Raw genomic sequence first — 13,050 nt, 5'->3', positions numbered from 1 at the left:
CCAAAGTGTAATTTTTAATTTAACCATGCACAAAGTTCTATTCAGTGCCTGCTTTTTTATTTTTAACCCATCTACCAATAGGTGACCTTCTTTGCAAGGCATTGGATAACCTCCCTCATCTTTGTGGTTGAATCTGTGGCTGAAATGCACTGCTCGATTGAGGGACCTTACAGATAATTGTATGTGTGGGTTACAGAGATGAGGTAATCATTCAAAAATAATGTGAAACTATTATTTCACACAGTGCATGGAACTTATATGACTTGAGTAAACATTTGCTTAACCTGAATTTATTTAGGCTTGCCATGAAAAAGGGGATGAATACTTATTGACTCAAGACATTTCAGCTTTTCATTTGAAATTAATTTGAAAAAAAAAAAGAAAAATATAATTCCTCTGACATTATGGGGTATTGTGTGTAGGGCCAGTGCAAAAAAAATTCAGGCTATAACACATTTTTATTTAATTATTTTTTTTTTTACAAACCTTTGCCTGCTCATAGTTGGTTAAAATCACAATACACACCAAATTATTCCAAAATTATTTCTGATATCATCTGGTGTGCATCTTTTTTTACTATAAAACATCGAAACACGCCGTTTTCACAAAAATTGTGATATTATGAATTTAAGTTATAGGGTGTTTGCCTGGTTTACTTTGAATGTTGCCATTTTCAGCTAACTAAATGACAATACATTTCAACAACAAACATTTAAAAACATCAGGCCTACTTGGAGTGGACATGATTTATTCTCCAAATGAATCTAGCAACATTTTGAGCCAGGTTTACCACACCAGCTTCCCCATAATTAAAATGTTAATAAGCACAGACTCCATTTTTGATCCATGGACAAAGTGTCCCTGACGAGTGTGACAAATATGAGTGCAGGTACCATATGAGATTGTAAAGATGATAGATGATCAGAAGCAGCCGAATGGATTGTACAACAGCCTGCAAAACTGTTGTCAAACTCTTTGCAAGTTAAACCATGAAAGTATGTATAACGTAGCCTCAGCTTCCGGATGCTGTAACTGTATCAAAGTAGTGCATGGAAGTTAAACTACAACTGATTCAGAATCTATACTTTTGCGTGTTTAGTGAGAATAAACAGCAGACACTGCATAGCCTCTTAATACTATTTATTGTAGTTTTAATTACAATAATCATGTAGACACCATGCTCCTGCTGATGAGCAAACACAGAGGCATCCTAGCCTGTCAAATCAACAGTCAATCCTTCAAAATAATCCAAATGCACAAAGCGAATATACACCAGATTATTTTAGACCAGGGATCTCCAACCCTTGTTCTGGGTGGGTCCCTGTGTTTGCTTCTTGTAGTTCCGTCTTTAATTGGTGAACTGTACATAAAATGGACTAAATGACAACATCACTCCAGGGACAATCAGGCCCTGGTTAGAGCACTCCTATTCAGGAATTGATCCATTACTGAAATAGTTGGATCACGTCACCCATGCGATAGGTCAAATATCAATTAATGTAGATTTGCAGAGGTTCTCGAATACGTGAAATTATTTTTAAAAATTCAACTGGAAGCAAAGGTGATTTAGTACCAATGTGTTGAGTTTGCCCCTCCTTTCTCTTTCCATCCCAAATGAACTACTTACCTTGGCATGCATTAACCTCTACCTGATGTACATTCACATCTTCCCTTAACCCTAAACTGTTAATAATGCAAACATCTCAGATAATCCAACTACTTTAATCCCAAACCCACATCTCTTATCTATAGCCTAATTTCACGATTAGCATTGGAAAAATAAAATACAAATCCATGCAGCTAAAGATCACCATCAGAGGCAAGAAAATCATGATCAAGTGGTTATTTAAACAGAGGGGGAATTTTTTTTTTTAAGTCCCCAAATGCCAGCTATATCTGCCCCTTAGCAATAGCTTGAATTTAAAACATACAGTATGGGTTATTTGAGAACTTAATCGAGCTGCAATTCTTTAGCTTATAGAGACATATTTAAACATTAAAAATAAACAAATCAAATCCAACTGGTCTGTTTTACAGCACACTGCAGTATCAATGTGTTACTGGGTATTTAAACATCAAAACCTTTTCTGACTTTGCACCATAGATTACCCTGAAGATGGGTATCAGCAGCCCATCTGAGCAGTGGAGTTGAATGTGAGCGAACGGTGGGGTGGGACATGAACAAGAGATGTGGCCACTAGTGGGCGGGGCCATGATTTGAGTTTGACAGCACACAGCTGAGTCCATGGTTGGATCATTCTCCCATGCTTAGAGTAGGCAACACTAGTCTTGGCAAGCTTAGCTCCAGACAGACATTAAAACCCATGTGATCCAACTAATATTAGCTTGCCCTCTGCACAATTTAAGGGAACTAATTTGAAGCAGGAACAACTGTGATCAGCTAATTCAAACAACTTAGTTCCTGACTGGGTTGAGAACTGGAGTTCCCCAGTAGCCTTGATATATACAATTTACAGGCACACATACATACACAAACCACACACACAATCTACATCTATAGCTTAGCCCAACAGCAGCGCCATGACTCCATGTGGCTTAGTGTCCATGTTCATGGTTAGTGCACTCGTTGTCCATTGATAACAACGTCATCAAACTCTTCCTACAGGAGGAAAACAGAACAGCAGTGTTAATCTTCATGATGGAGTCATAAACCCAATAATAACACTTACAGCCATGATAGACAATGTGTGATCAAACATGTACAATGCCAACTGTAACTGCCCCAGACCACCCTCACATCTTCGCTCTCCCTCTCCTCTGCTTCCTCATCCTCTTCATCCCGGACCTGTGTGTCAGAGGCCCCTCTAGCCTTGAGCAGGGCCTGTACCTCCTTGTTGGGCCTGTGCAGGGCGCAGTAGACGGCCGTGTGGCCTGCATAGGAGGGCTGGTCTACATTGGCCCCCCCCTGCAGCAGTAGCTGCACCAGCCTGGGGCTCTGGGACTCCACGGCCCAGTGTAAAGGGGAGCGGCCTGAGCCCTGGTCCTGGGGGGGCAGGAGGGGAGAGAAGCATCATCATAACCTTTAAGTGTAATTATCTTGCTCATTAGGTAAGGGGACCTTTAATAATGAGTTTGATTAATGAAGTACTGACGCATGTTGGAACCCAGCGGGCATAGAGGACCCACCCTGTCTTCATCAGTTTGATACAGTAACTAATGTGGGCTACTCACCCTCTGGTTAACATTGGCTCCTGCATCAATCAGCATGCTGATTATGTCCTCTTTGCCCCTCTGTACTGCCAAATGCAGTGCACTCACCCCTGAAAGAGAAGAGAGAGCAGAAGGGAGGTTGACATTACAAATAGAGAAACAAAGGTAAGCAGGGATGCAGAGTTTCTAATGTTAAAATAACTGGCTCCATGTCCTCGGGGTGATCTGTGTACCCGAGTAGTTGGTGACATGCAGGTAGTCAGTGCTCTGGCAGTTGGAGGTGATCTCTCGTACACAGTCCTGCCTCAGCTCCCTGACAGCCAAGTGCAGCGGTGTGTTCCCTCCCCTCTCCTGGAGCTCAGCGCTCGCAGCACCCCACAGCAGCCCTCGCACAAACTGAGACTGGTCTACTATGACAGCCAGGTGAAGGGCAGTCTGACAGAGGAAGAAAAGTGGACAAAGAAAGGAGGAGAGGGACAAGAAAATGGAAGGTGACGTGTTAATTACATGTTAGTTTCAAGTTTTATTGTCTCGTGCGCAAGCTCTTTCCCAACAATGCAGTAATCAATATCAGTAGTAAAAAATAAAAAAAAGACAATAAAATAAAGTAGAACAAGAACACACAAGAAACATAAATAAGAACATGAGAAATAAGAACATTAATATGGAGTTGGTCACCCCTTTTCTGCTAAAAACAACATCCACTCTTCTGGGAAGGCTTTCCACTAGATGTTGGAACATTGCTGTGGGCACTGATGCTGGGCGATTAGGCCCGACCCGCAGTCAGCGTTCCAATTCATCCCAAAGGTGTTCAATGGGGTTAAGGTCAGGGCTCTGTGCAGGCCAGTCAAAGTTCTTCCACACCAATCTCAACAAACCATTTCTGTATTGACCTCACTTTCTGCATGGGGGCATTGTCATGCTGAAACAGGAAAGGTCCTTCCCCAAACTGTTGCCAAAGTTGGAAGCACAGAATCGTCTAGAATGTCAATGTTTGCTGTAGCGTTAAGATTTCCCTTCACTAGAACAAAGTGACCTAGCCCGAACCATGAAAAAACAGCCCCAGACCATTATTCCTCCTCCAAACTTTACAGTTGGCACTATGTACTGGGGCAGGTAGTGTTCTCCTGGCATCCGCCAAACTCAGATTCATCCGTCAGACTATCAGATGGTGAAGTGTGATTCATCAGTGCAGAGAACATAGCAGCAAGCTTTACACCACTCCAGCCGACGCTGGCATTGCGCATGGTGATCTTACGCTTGTGTGCAGCTGCTCGGCCATGGAAACCCATTTCATGAAGATCCCAACAAACAATTATTGTGCTGACGTTGCTTCCAGAGGCAGTTTGGAACACGGTAGTGAGTTTTGAAACCGAGGACAGAATTTTTACACACTATAGCACTCGGCGGTCCCTTTTTGTGAGCTTGTGTGGCCTACCACTTCGTGGCTGAGCCGTTGTTGCTCCTAGAGGTTTCCACTTCACAACAACAGCACTTACAGTTGATCAGGGCAGTTCTAGCAGGGCAGAAACTTGACAAATTGACTTGTTGGAAAGGTGGCATCCTATGACAGTGCCACGCTGAAAGTAACTGAACTCTTCAGTAAGGTCATTGTTTGTCTATGGAGATTGCATGGCTGTTTTCTCTATTTTATACACCGGTCAGCATTGGGTGTGGTTGAAATAGCCAAATCCATATATTTAAAGGGGTGTCCACATACTTTTGTATATACAGGGTCAGTACCAATACCATATTTACAATGTACAGGAATACTGGCGTGGTAGGGCTAGATATGGAGAGGACACAAGAGGTTGGTGGCACCTTAATTGGGGAGGACGGGCTCATGGTAATGGCTGGAGAGGAATTAGTGGAATGGTATCAAATACATCAAACACATGGTTTCAGCATTTATTATGAACCGTCCTCCCCTCAGCAGCCTCCACTGGTATAGGGGTGAGGTGACTTGGCGTCAGGATATAAGATCAACAGAGTAGCAGCAGAGTATGATGATTGTATGTGAGTGTGTGTGCATGTGTGTATAGTGTGTGTGTGTAGAGTGTTGTGTGTGAACAAATGAAGTGTGTGCACACGAGTGTGTGTGTTGGCGTGTCAGGATCAATGCAGATAGTCCGTATAGCCATTTTGTTAGCTATTTAGCAGTAATAAATCCCCCATTGTGAAATCCCCATATGCTGGCGTGGCGGATCTAGGCTCAGTAGAGCAGTGTAACCCTTAGCCATTAGCAATGCTGGTGTATTTATTCAATCACTTTTCACAGTATCCTTTTTGATTTAAACAAAAACTTTCCATATGCGTTTGCCCATGGAAGAAATGTTCAGAAATGTACTTTTTGGACCTGATTGCCGAAGTATTCAGGAGATAGAGGTGCTCAAAGTTTAGCATACCCCACCATACCATGAAACATCCATGTCTTCATCACTGGAAAAGATAAACAGTTGAGATTGATATCTAAATGCTTACAAACAGGGTTGTAAAATGTTTTGTAATAATAAAGTAACCTTTAACATCAATTGTCCAAAAATTTGTAAACTGATTTTTTTTCATATGTTTTAGCTTACTTAGACCCTGGTTTACATCATCTGAGGTTGTGTTGTAACCGCCATCAGTTGAGACAGAACATACTTTTGAATACAGGGTGGGTGCAATAATGTACTTTATAAACATATACAGTGCTTTTGGAAAGTATTTAGACCCCTTGACAAAGCAAAAACTGTTTTGAAATTTATAAAGAAAAAAAACAGAAATACCTTATTTACATATGCATTCAGACCCATTGATATGAAACTCGATATTGAGCTCAGATGCATCCTGTTTCCATTGATTTTCCATGAGATTTTTCTACAACTTGGAGTTCACCTGTGGTAAATTCACTTGATTGGACATGTTTTGGAAAGGCACACACCTGTCTATATAAGGTCCCACAGTTGACAGTGCATGTCAGACCAAGACATGAGGTCGAAGGAATTGTCCTTAGAGATCCGAGAGTGGATTGTGTCGAGTCACAGATCTGGGGAAGGGTACCAAAACATTTCTGCAGCATTGAAGGTCTCCAAGAACACAGTGACCTCTATCATTCTTAAAATGGAAGAAGTTTGGAACCACCAAAACTTTTCCGAGAGCTGGCCGCCCAGCCAAACTGAGCAATCGGGGGAGAAGGGCCTTGGTCAGGGAGGTGACCAAGAAGCCAATGCCAGTCACTCTAGAGTTCCTATGTTGAGATGGGAGAACCTTCCAGAAGGACAACCATCTCTGCAGCACTCCACCAGTCAGGCCTTTAAAGTAGTGACCAGACGGAAGCCACTCCTCAGTAAAAAAAGGCACATGACAGCTCGTTTGGAGTGGCCGAAAGGCACCTAAAGGACTGATGAAACCAAAATTGAACTATTTGACCTGAATGCCAAGCATCACACCTGGAGGAAACCTGGCACCATTCCTACAGTGAAGCATGGTGGTGGCAGCATCATGCTGTGGGGATGGTTTTCAGCATCAGGGAGACTAGTCAGGGTCGAGGCAAAGAAGTACAGAGATCCTTGATGAAAACCTGCTCCAGAGTGCTCAAGACCTCAGACTGGGGTGAAAGTTCACCTTCCAACAGGACAACAACCCTAAGCAAACTGCCAAGATAACACAGGAGTGGCTTCAGGACAAGTCTCAATGTCCTTGAGCCCGATCGAACAACTCTGGAGAGACCTGAAAAATAGATGTGCAGCAACGCTCCCCATCCAACCTGACAGAGCTTGAGAGGATCTGCAGAGAAGAATGCAAGAGAAACTCCCTCAATACAGATGTGCCAATTTTGTAGTGTCATACCCATACCCAATAAAACAATAGGCTGTAATCACTGCCGAAGGTGCTTGGGAGACTAGTCAGGGTCGGTGCTTATTATGGTATATTGTAAAATGTCTGAACACTTATGTAACTGTGAGTTTTATTTTTTATACATTTGCTCAAATTTAGAAAAAGGTTTTTGCTCGTTATTATGGTATATTGTGTGTAGATTGAGGTCGGGAAAAAAAATATTTTATCAATTTTAGAATAAGGCTGTAATGTAACAAAATGTGGAAAAAGCCCAGGGGTCTGAATCCTATCTGAATGCACTGTGTGTGTGCGTGTATACACACACACTACCTGTCAAAAGTTTCAGAACACCTACTCATTCAAGGGTTTTTCTTTATTTTTATTTTTAGAATAATAGTGAAGACAATACTATACAATAACATATGGAATCATGAAGTACCAAAGTGTTAAAAAAATCAAAATATATATTGGCGATTCTTCAAAGTAGCCACCTATTGCCTTGATGACAGCTTTGCACACTCTTGGCATTCTCTCAACCAGCTTCCCCTGGAATGCTTTTCCAGCAGTCTTGAAGGAGTTCCCACATATGCTGAGCACTTGTTGGATGCATTTCCTTCAATTTGCGCTCCGACTCATCCCAAACCATCTCAATTTGGTTGAGGTTGGGGGATTGTGGAGGCCAGGTCATCTGATGCAGCACTCCATCCCTCTCCTTCTTGGTAAAATAGCCCTTACACGGCCTGGAGGTGTGTTGAGTCAGTGTCCTGTTGAAAAACAAATGATAGTGGGACTAAGCGCAAACCAGATGGGATGGCGTATCGCTGCAGAATGCTGTGGTAGCCATGCTGGTTAAGTGTGCCTTGAATTCAAAATAAATCACTGACCGTGTCACCAGCAAAGCACCCCAACACCATAACACCACCTCCTCCATGCTTCATGGTGGGAAATACACATGTAGAGTTCACCCACACAGCGTCTCACAAAGACACAGCTGTTGGAGCAAAAATCTCCCATTTGGACTCCAGACCAAAGGACAAATTTCCACCGGTCTAGTGTCCATTGCTGGTGTTTCTTGGCCCAAGCAAGTCTCTTCTTCTCATTGGTGTCTTTTTAGTTGTGGTTTCGTCACAGCAATTCAACCATGAAGGCCTGATTCACACAGCCTCCTCTGAACAGTTGATGTTGAGACGTGTCTGTTAATTGAATTCTATGAAGCATTTATTTGGGCCGCAATTTCTGAGGCTGGTAACTTTAAATGAACTTATCCTCTGCAGCAGAGGTAACTCTGGGTCTTCCATTCCTGTGGCGGTCCTCATGAGAGCCAGTTTTTTGATGGTTTTTGTGACTGCACTTGAAGAAACTTTAAAATTTGTTGAAATGTTCTGTATTGACTGACCTTCATGTCTTAAAGTAATGGACTGTCATTCCTCTATGCTTATTTGAGTTGTTCTTGCTATAATACGAACTTGTTTTTTTACCAAATAGGGCCATCTTCTGTATACCCCCCCCACCACCATGTCATAACAACTGATTGGATCAAACGCATTAAGCAAAGAAATTCAACAAATTAACAAGGCACACCTGTTAATTGAAATGCATTCCAGGTGACTACCTCATGAAGCTGGTTGAGAGAATGCCAACAGTGTGCAAAGCTATCATCAAAGCAAATGGTGGCTATTTGAAGAATCTCAAATATATTTTGATTTGTTTAATACTTCATTGGTTACAACATGATTCCATATGTGTTATTTCATTGTTTTGATGTCTTCACTATTGTTCTACAATGTATTAAATAGTAAAAAATAAAAACCCTTAAGTAGGTGTTCCAAAACTTTTGACCAGTAGTGTGAGTATATTATTTTTGTAAGAGATTGTTTTTATAATTTGACAACCCTGTTTGTAAGCTTTTAAATTATATGAATCTCAACTGTTTATCCATTACAGTGGTGAAGACATGGATGTTTCATGGTATGGTGGGGTATGCAAAAATGGGTCAACTTTAAACACCTTTGTCTCTTGAATATTTTGACATTCAGGTCCAAAAAGTCAGTGTTCGGAGCACTTCTACAATGGGCAAATATGTATAGAAGGTTTTGTTCAAATCAAAAGGGGTGCTGTCAAGTGATTGAATTCAAATAGATTTAACCTACAGCGTTGCTCCCTATTGTATTGAGTTGCACAATAACAGTCTTTGGGAAGCCAGAAGTTAAATAAAATTCCATTTCAACTTACTGTGCTAGTGGGCAGGACGGTTGGTCATTAAAGGGGGGGAATTTGTTAAAACATCTGAAAGGAACAGATTACTTAACAGACTTTCCAAATGTGGGTCTGTTGTAGACCCACTTCCTCTCTGCTTACATCATGTCAAAATAAATCCCCCACAAGGTATTCATTGATCGTGGACTTCAGGAAACAGCAGAGGGAGCATCCCCCTATCCACGTCGACAGGACAGCAGTGGAGAAGGTGAAAGTTAAGTTCCTCTGCGTATACGTCACAGACAAACGGAAATGGTCCACGCACAGACAGTGTGGTGAAGAAGGCCTCTTCAACCTCAGGAGGCTGAAGAAAATGTGGCTTGTCACCTAAGACCCTTTCAAACTTTTACAGAATGCACAATTGAGAGCATTCTTTCTGCTGTATCACCGCCTGGTATGGCAACTGCACTGCCTACAACCATAGGGCTCTCCAGAGTGTGGTGCGGTCTGCACAACGCAACACCACGGGCAAACTACCTGCCTTCCAGGACACACACAGCACCCGATGTCACAGGAAGGCAAAAAAAAAGATCATCAAGGACAACAACCACCCGAGCCACTGCCTGTTCACCCCGCTACCATCCAGAAGGCGAGGTCAGTATAGATGCATCAAAGCTGGGACCGAGAGACTGAAAAATAGCTTCTCTCTCAAGGCCATCAGACTTAAACAGCCATCACTAACACAGAGGCTGCTGTCTACATGCAAACAGCTGCTACATGCAGACATTAAATCATTGGCCACTTCAATAAATGGATCACTAGTCACTTTAATAATGATGCTTACATATCTTGCATTACTCATCCCATATGTATATACGGTATTTTATACCATCTTGCCTGCTAAGTCATTGCTCATCCATATATTTATATTCTTAATCCATCACTTTACTTAGATGTATGTATTAGGTAGTTGTTGTAGATATTGCTGCACTGTCAGAACTAGAAGCACAAGCATTTTGCTACACTCGTATTAACATCTGCTTACCATGTGTATGTGACCAATACAATTTTATTAGATTTTTTGTCCACATATGGCACACTGGCAAGACTTGTATTTTGACATGAGGTTAGCAGAGAAGAAGTGGGTCTACAACAGACCTACATTTGGAATGTCTTTAATAATACGTTTCTTTAGATATTTTGTCACAAATTTCCCTGTAAATACTCCAGTGTTGAAAATGCAGCTGTGTCCTTGTGCTTACCTGTCCCAAGTGGTTCTGGATGTCCAGGTAAGGCACCCAGCTCCTGTCCAGCGCTATCACCCCCAGAAGGTACTGTACGAAGGCCCAGTGCTCGTGGATAAGAGCCAAGTGAAGAGCCCTATGAGCAAAGGAGGTGTTTGAGATAAGTACAAATAGCCAACAAACTGCAGTTCACCATGTGAATAGTAAGGAGAGGCTTCTCACGTGTCTCCATCCTCAGACACAAAGTTCAGTGTGTTGAATATCTCTCTTCTCCGTCTTTCCTCCTCTGGGATCAGTGATGCTTGCCTCCCACTGTCATCCACTGTGTCACTGATAACTGGTTCATTCAGGTGCATGGTCCCCAGCCCCTGTGATATACTCCCCATAGTCTCATCTGTAATTGAGTCCCCTATAGCCGAGTCCAACCTCTCTTCACCCCCCGGTGAACTACAGTCCATGGGGCGCTTGTCAGTGTCATCCAGTGATGGGTAGGAGGTCGTGTACGGAGGGGACCCGGGCACCCATGTTTGGGATACCTCGTTGCTGAAGGGGTCATCCAGACTCAGCGCTGCTCCACTCAGACAATCTAGCCCACTGTCGCACCAATCCTCCGGTGTAGAAGTACACAGAGCGTCGTGTTTTTCAAGCCCGAAGTGAAGTTCAGGCCGTGTAGGCGGCTTTCCAGAATCGCACCTGGGCTGAATACCAGCCATTATGAATACCGTTGCTAGCTAGCTATGCACTTTTTTTTAAAGATTCCTCTGCAATAATGGAAATAACAGCTGGTTAAAATTGGTGTATATTTACTTTTAGTAGCTAGCCTGATAGAAAACTGTCTAAAGAAAATTAACAAGCTAACGTTAGCTGTGCTGTCAAGCTGCCAGCTTGACAGTAGCAGTTGGCTAGCTTGCAAGCTAAAGTGCTAGGACCAGGCTAAGAAAACAGCGCAGGGCGCTGCACCTAAACTCTAACTGATAAAGTTAATATTTTAAAATGTTATTTAAGGAGTAAAATAAATGTTACCGTCTTAAGCTGTTTCAAGTCAAGGCGTCTTGCTAAAATAGTTGTCCTGGGGAATTCCCAAGCCACTCCAGTCTAATGTTAGAAGGATCAAAATACAGTGAAAGTAGGTTCTGCGCGCATGCGTGTAATTGCATATCCGATTGGTCCTTTATTACTGTACAACCACAGACAAAAAGGGAAACCTGGTTAGTTACCAGCAGAGCTCTAAATACTGTACATGGCCTTTTCATATGTACAGTGAGATAGTCAGATAATACGTTATTCATTTCATTTTTGGCCCTATTCATCTCAATAAATATATTACTTGACAGACAATTGCTGGGTTGGCTCTGAAAGCCTGCTTTATATTGCAATGTGTGTGTGTCTTCTTAAGCGCATAATAGTCCAAATGATCTTAATACTTGATACCACCATCAATTCATTTTATTGTATTAACTGTTATAATCACTGAATGAACAAAGATCTGGAGTAAAACAACAACAACACTAAAAGCCAGATGGATTTTAGGAGGATATCATATCCATATCCACAGGATGGCGCCAGAGGTGTACACGAAAACCACGTTTAAATTCCTCTTTTTAATCTTTAAGCAGATCATTTCTCAGGATTCATTACTAACTGCAACTAATTTGTTGAATGCAATAACGGTATGAAATATTCAATTTCAGAAAAAGGCCAAAAGGAAAACAAGTAAATTCAGCAAAGAAAGATGCTACAAGACATGATTATGGTATTTCATGGTTCATTTTGTGTGAAAAGGTGTTCAAAGAAATTTAAGGAATAACTGCGTGTCAGAGAATGCAGAGGATTGTATGAAGGTGAGTAAGGTGTGTGCGTGTGTGTGTGTGTGTGTGTGTGTGTGTGTGTGTGTATGTTTGTGTGTGTGTGTGTTTGTGTGTATATGAATGCATGAGAGAGACACTCAAATCATAACACCTTAATGAATTCTCACCTCCAGTATCACCATCCAACAGAGGTGAAAAAAGTGATAGAGAGAAAAATGACATTGTCTGACAGACATTGTGTCAGTCTGAAAAAGAAAGAGGACCAACCACTGCCATAACCTGGCATGCAGGTTCTTCTGTGCTGCTCCGTCTACTGCCCGTGCTAGTGGTACTGCTAGCAGTAGCACAGGGCTGGTGGGTGGCAGCAACCTGCTGTCAGGGAAAATTAGGAAATAAGATTAGCCCGCATCTAATTTATGCAGCCAGCTTCCATCCATGTACTGATTTGGAAGGTGAATGTATGGGGCAGAGGAGGCTGGTGGGAAGAGCTATTGGAGGACAGGCTCATTGTAATGGATGGAATGGAATAAATGTAATGGAGTCAAACATGTCGTTTCCATATGTTTGATACTTTCCCTTTATTCCAATTCAGTCATTACAATTAGTCTGTCCTCCTATAGCTCCTCCCACCAGCCTCCTCTGGTGTGGGGGGATGGTTTTAGTGATTGGAGGGAAAGGGTTTAGAAAAAATGGCAAAGTAAATGAATTTCAACCAGCTAGTGGCCCATGGAAAGGCGTGTGTACTGGGTAGAGATGCTGGAGGTAGCAGGGTTTGGTTCAGCACAGCACAGCAGCATGTGGGTGTGCCAAAG

General features: G+C 42.3%; 1 protein-coding gene across 2 annotated transcripts; it reads right to left on the bottom strand.

The window, feature by feature from the left end:
• Positions 1-1,125: 1,125 nt before the first annotated feature.
• LOC112257706 (NF-kappa-B inhibitor alpha) lies at positions 1,126-11,586 on the bottom strand. 2 transcript variants are annotated; one of them, XM_024431487.2, is made up of 7 exons: positions 11,454-11,586; positions 10,653-11,191; positions 10,449-10,566; positions 3,405-3,606; positions 3,193-3,281; positions 2,759-3,004; positions 1,126-2,620 (listed from the first exon to the last, which is right to left on the bottom strand). In XM_024431487.2, exons 2-7 carry the CDS (start codon positions 11,141-11,143, stop codon positions 2,576-2,578), a joined length of 1,191 nt encoding a protein of 396 aa, XP_024287255.1. In that variant the 5' UTR covers positions 11,144-11,191; positions 11,454-11,586; the 3' UTR covers positions 1,126-2,575. The 2 variants fall into 2 exon arrangements, with proteins under 2 accessions (XP_024287255.1, XP_024287257.1); XM_024431489.2 differs by having other exon boundaries at positions 2,849-3,004.
• Positions 11,587-13,050: the final 1,464 nt, after the last annotated feature.

The sequence above is a fragment of the Oncorhynchus tshawytscha genome, linkage group LG09 (genome assembly GCF_018296145.1).
Source record: "Oncorhynchus tshawytscha isolate Ot180627B linkage group LG09, Otsh_v2.0, whole genome shotgun sequence".
Lineage (NCBI taxonomy): Eukaryota > Metazoa > Chordata > Actinopteri > Salmoniformes > Salmonidae > Oncorhynchus > Oncorhynchus tshawytscha.
The sequence above is the reverse complement of the archived record's forward strand: the minus strand, read 5'-3'. Positions and strand labels throughout refer to the sequence as shown.

Bases quoted from the DNA above. Each gene is read 5' to 3' on its own strand.
- LOC112257706 (XM_024431487.2), bottom strand. From the start codon at position 11,143: ATGGCTGGTATTCAGCCCAGGTGCGATTCTGGAAAGCCGCCTACACGG. The intron at 3,607-10,448 runs GTAAGCACAAGG...TTCCTCTGTCAG, and splicing joins TCCAGAACCACTTGGGACAG to ACTGCCCTTCACCTGGCTGT. The intron at 3,282-3,404 runs GTACACAGATCA...CTTCTCTTTCAG, and splicing joins GCATGTCACCAACTACTCGG to GGGTGAGTGCACTGCATTTG.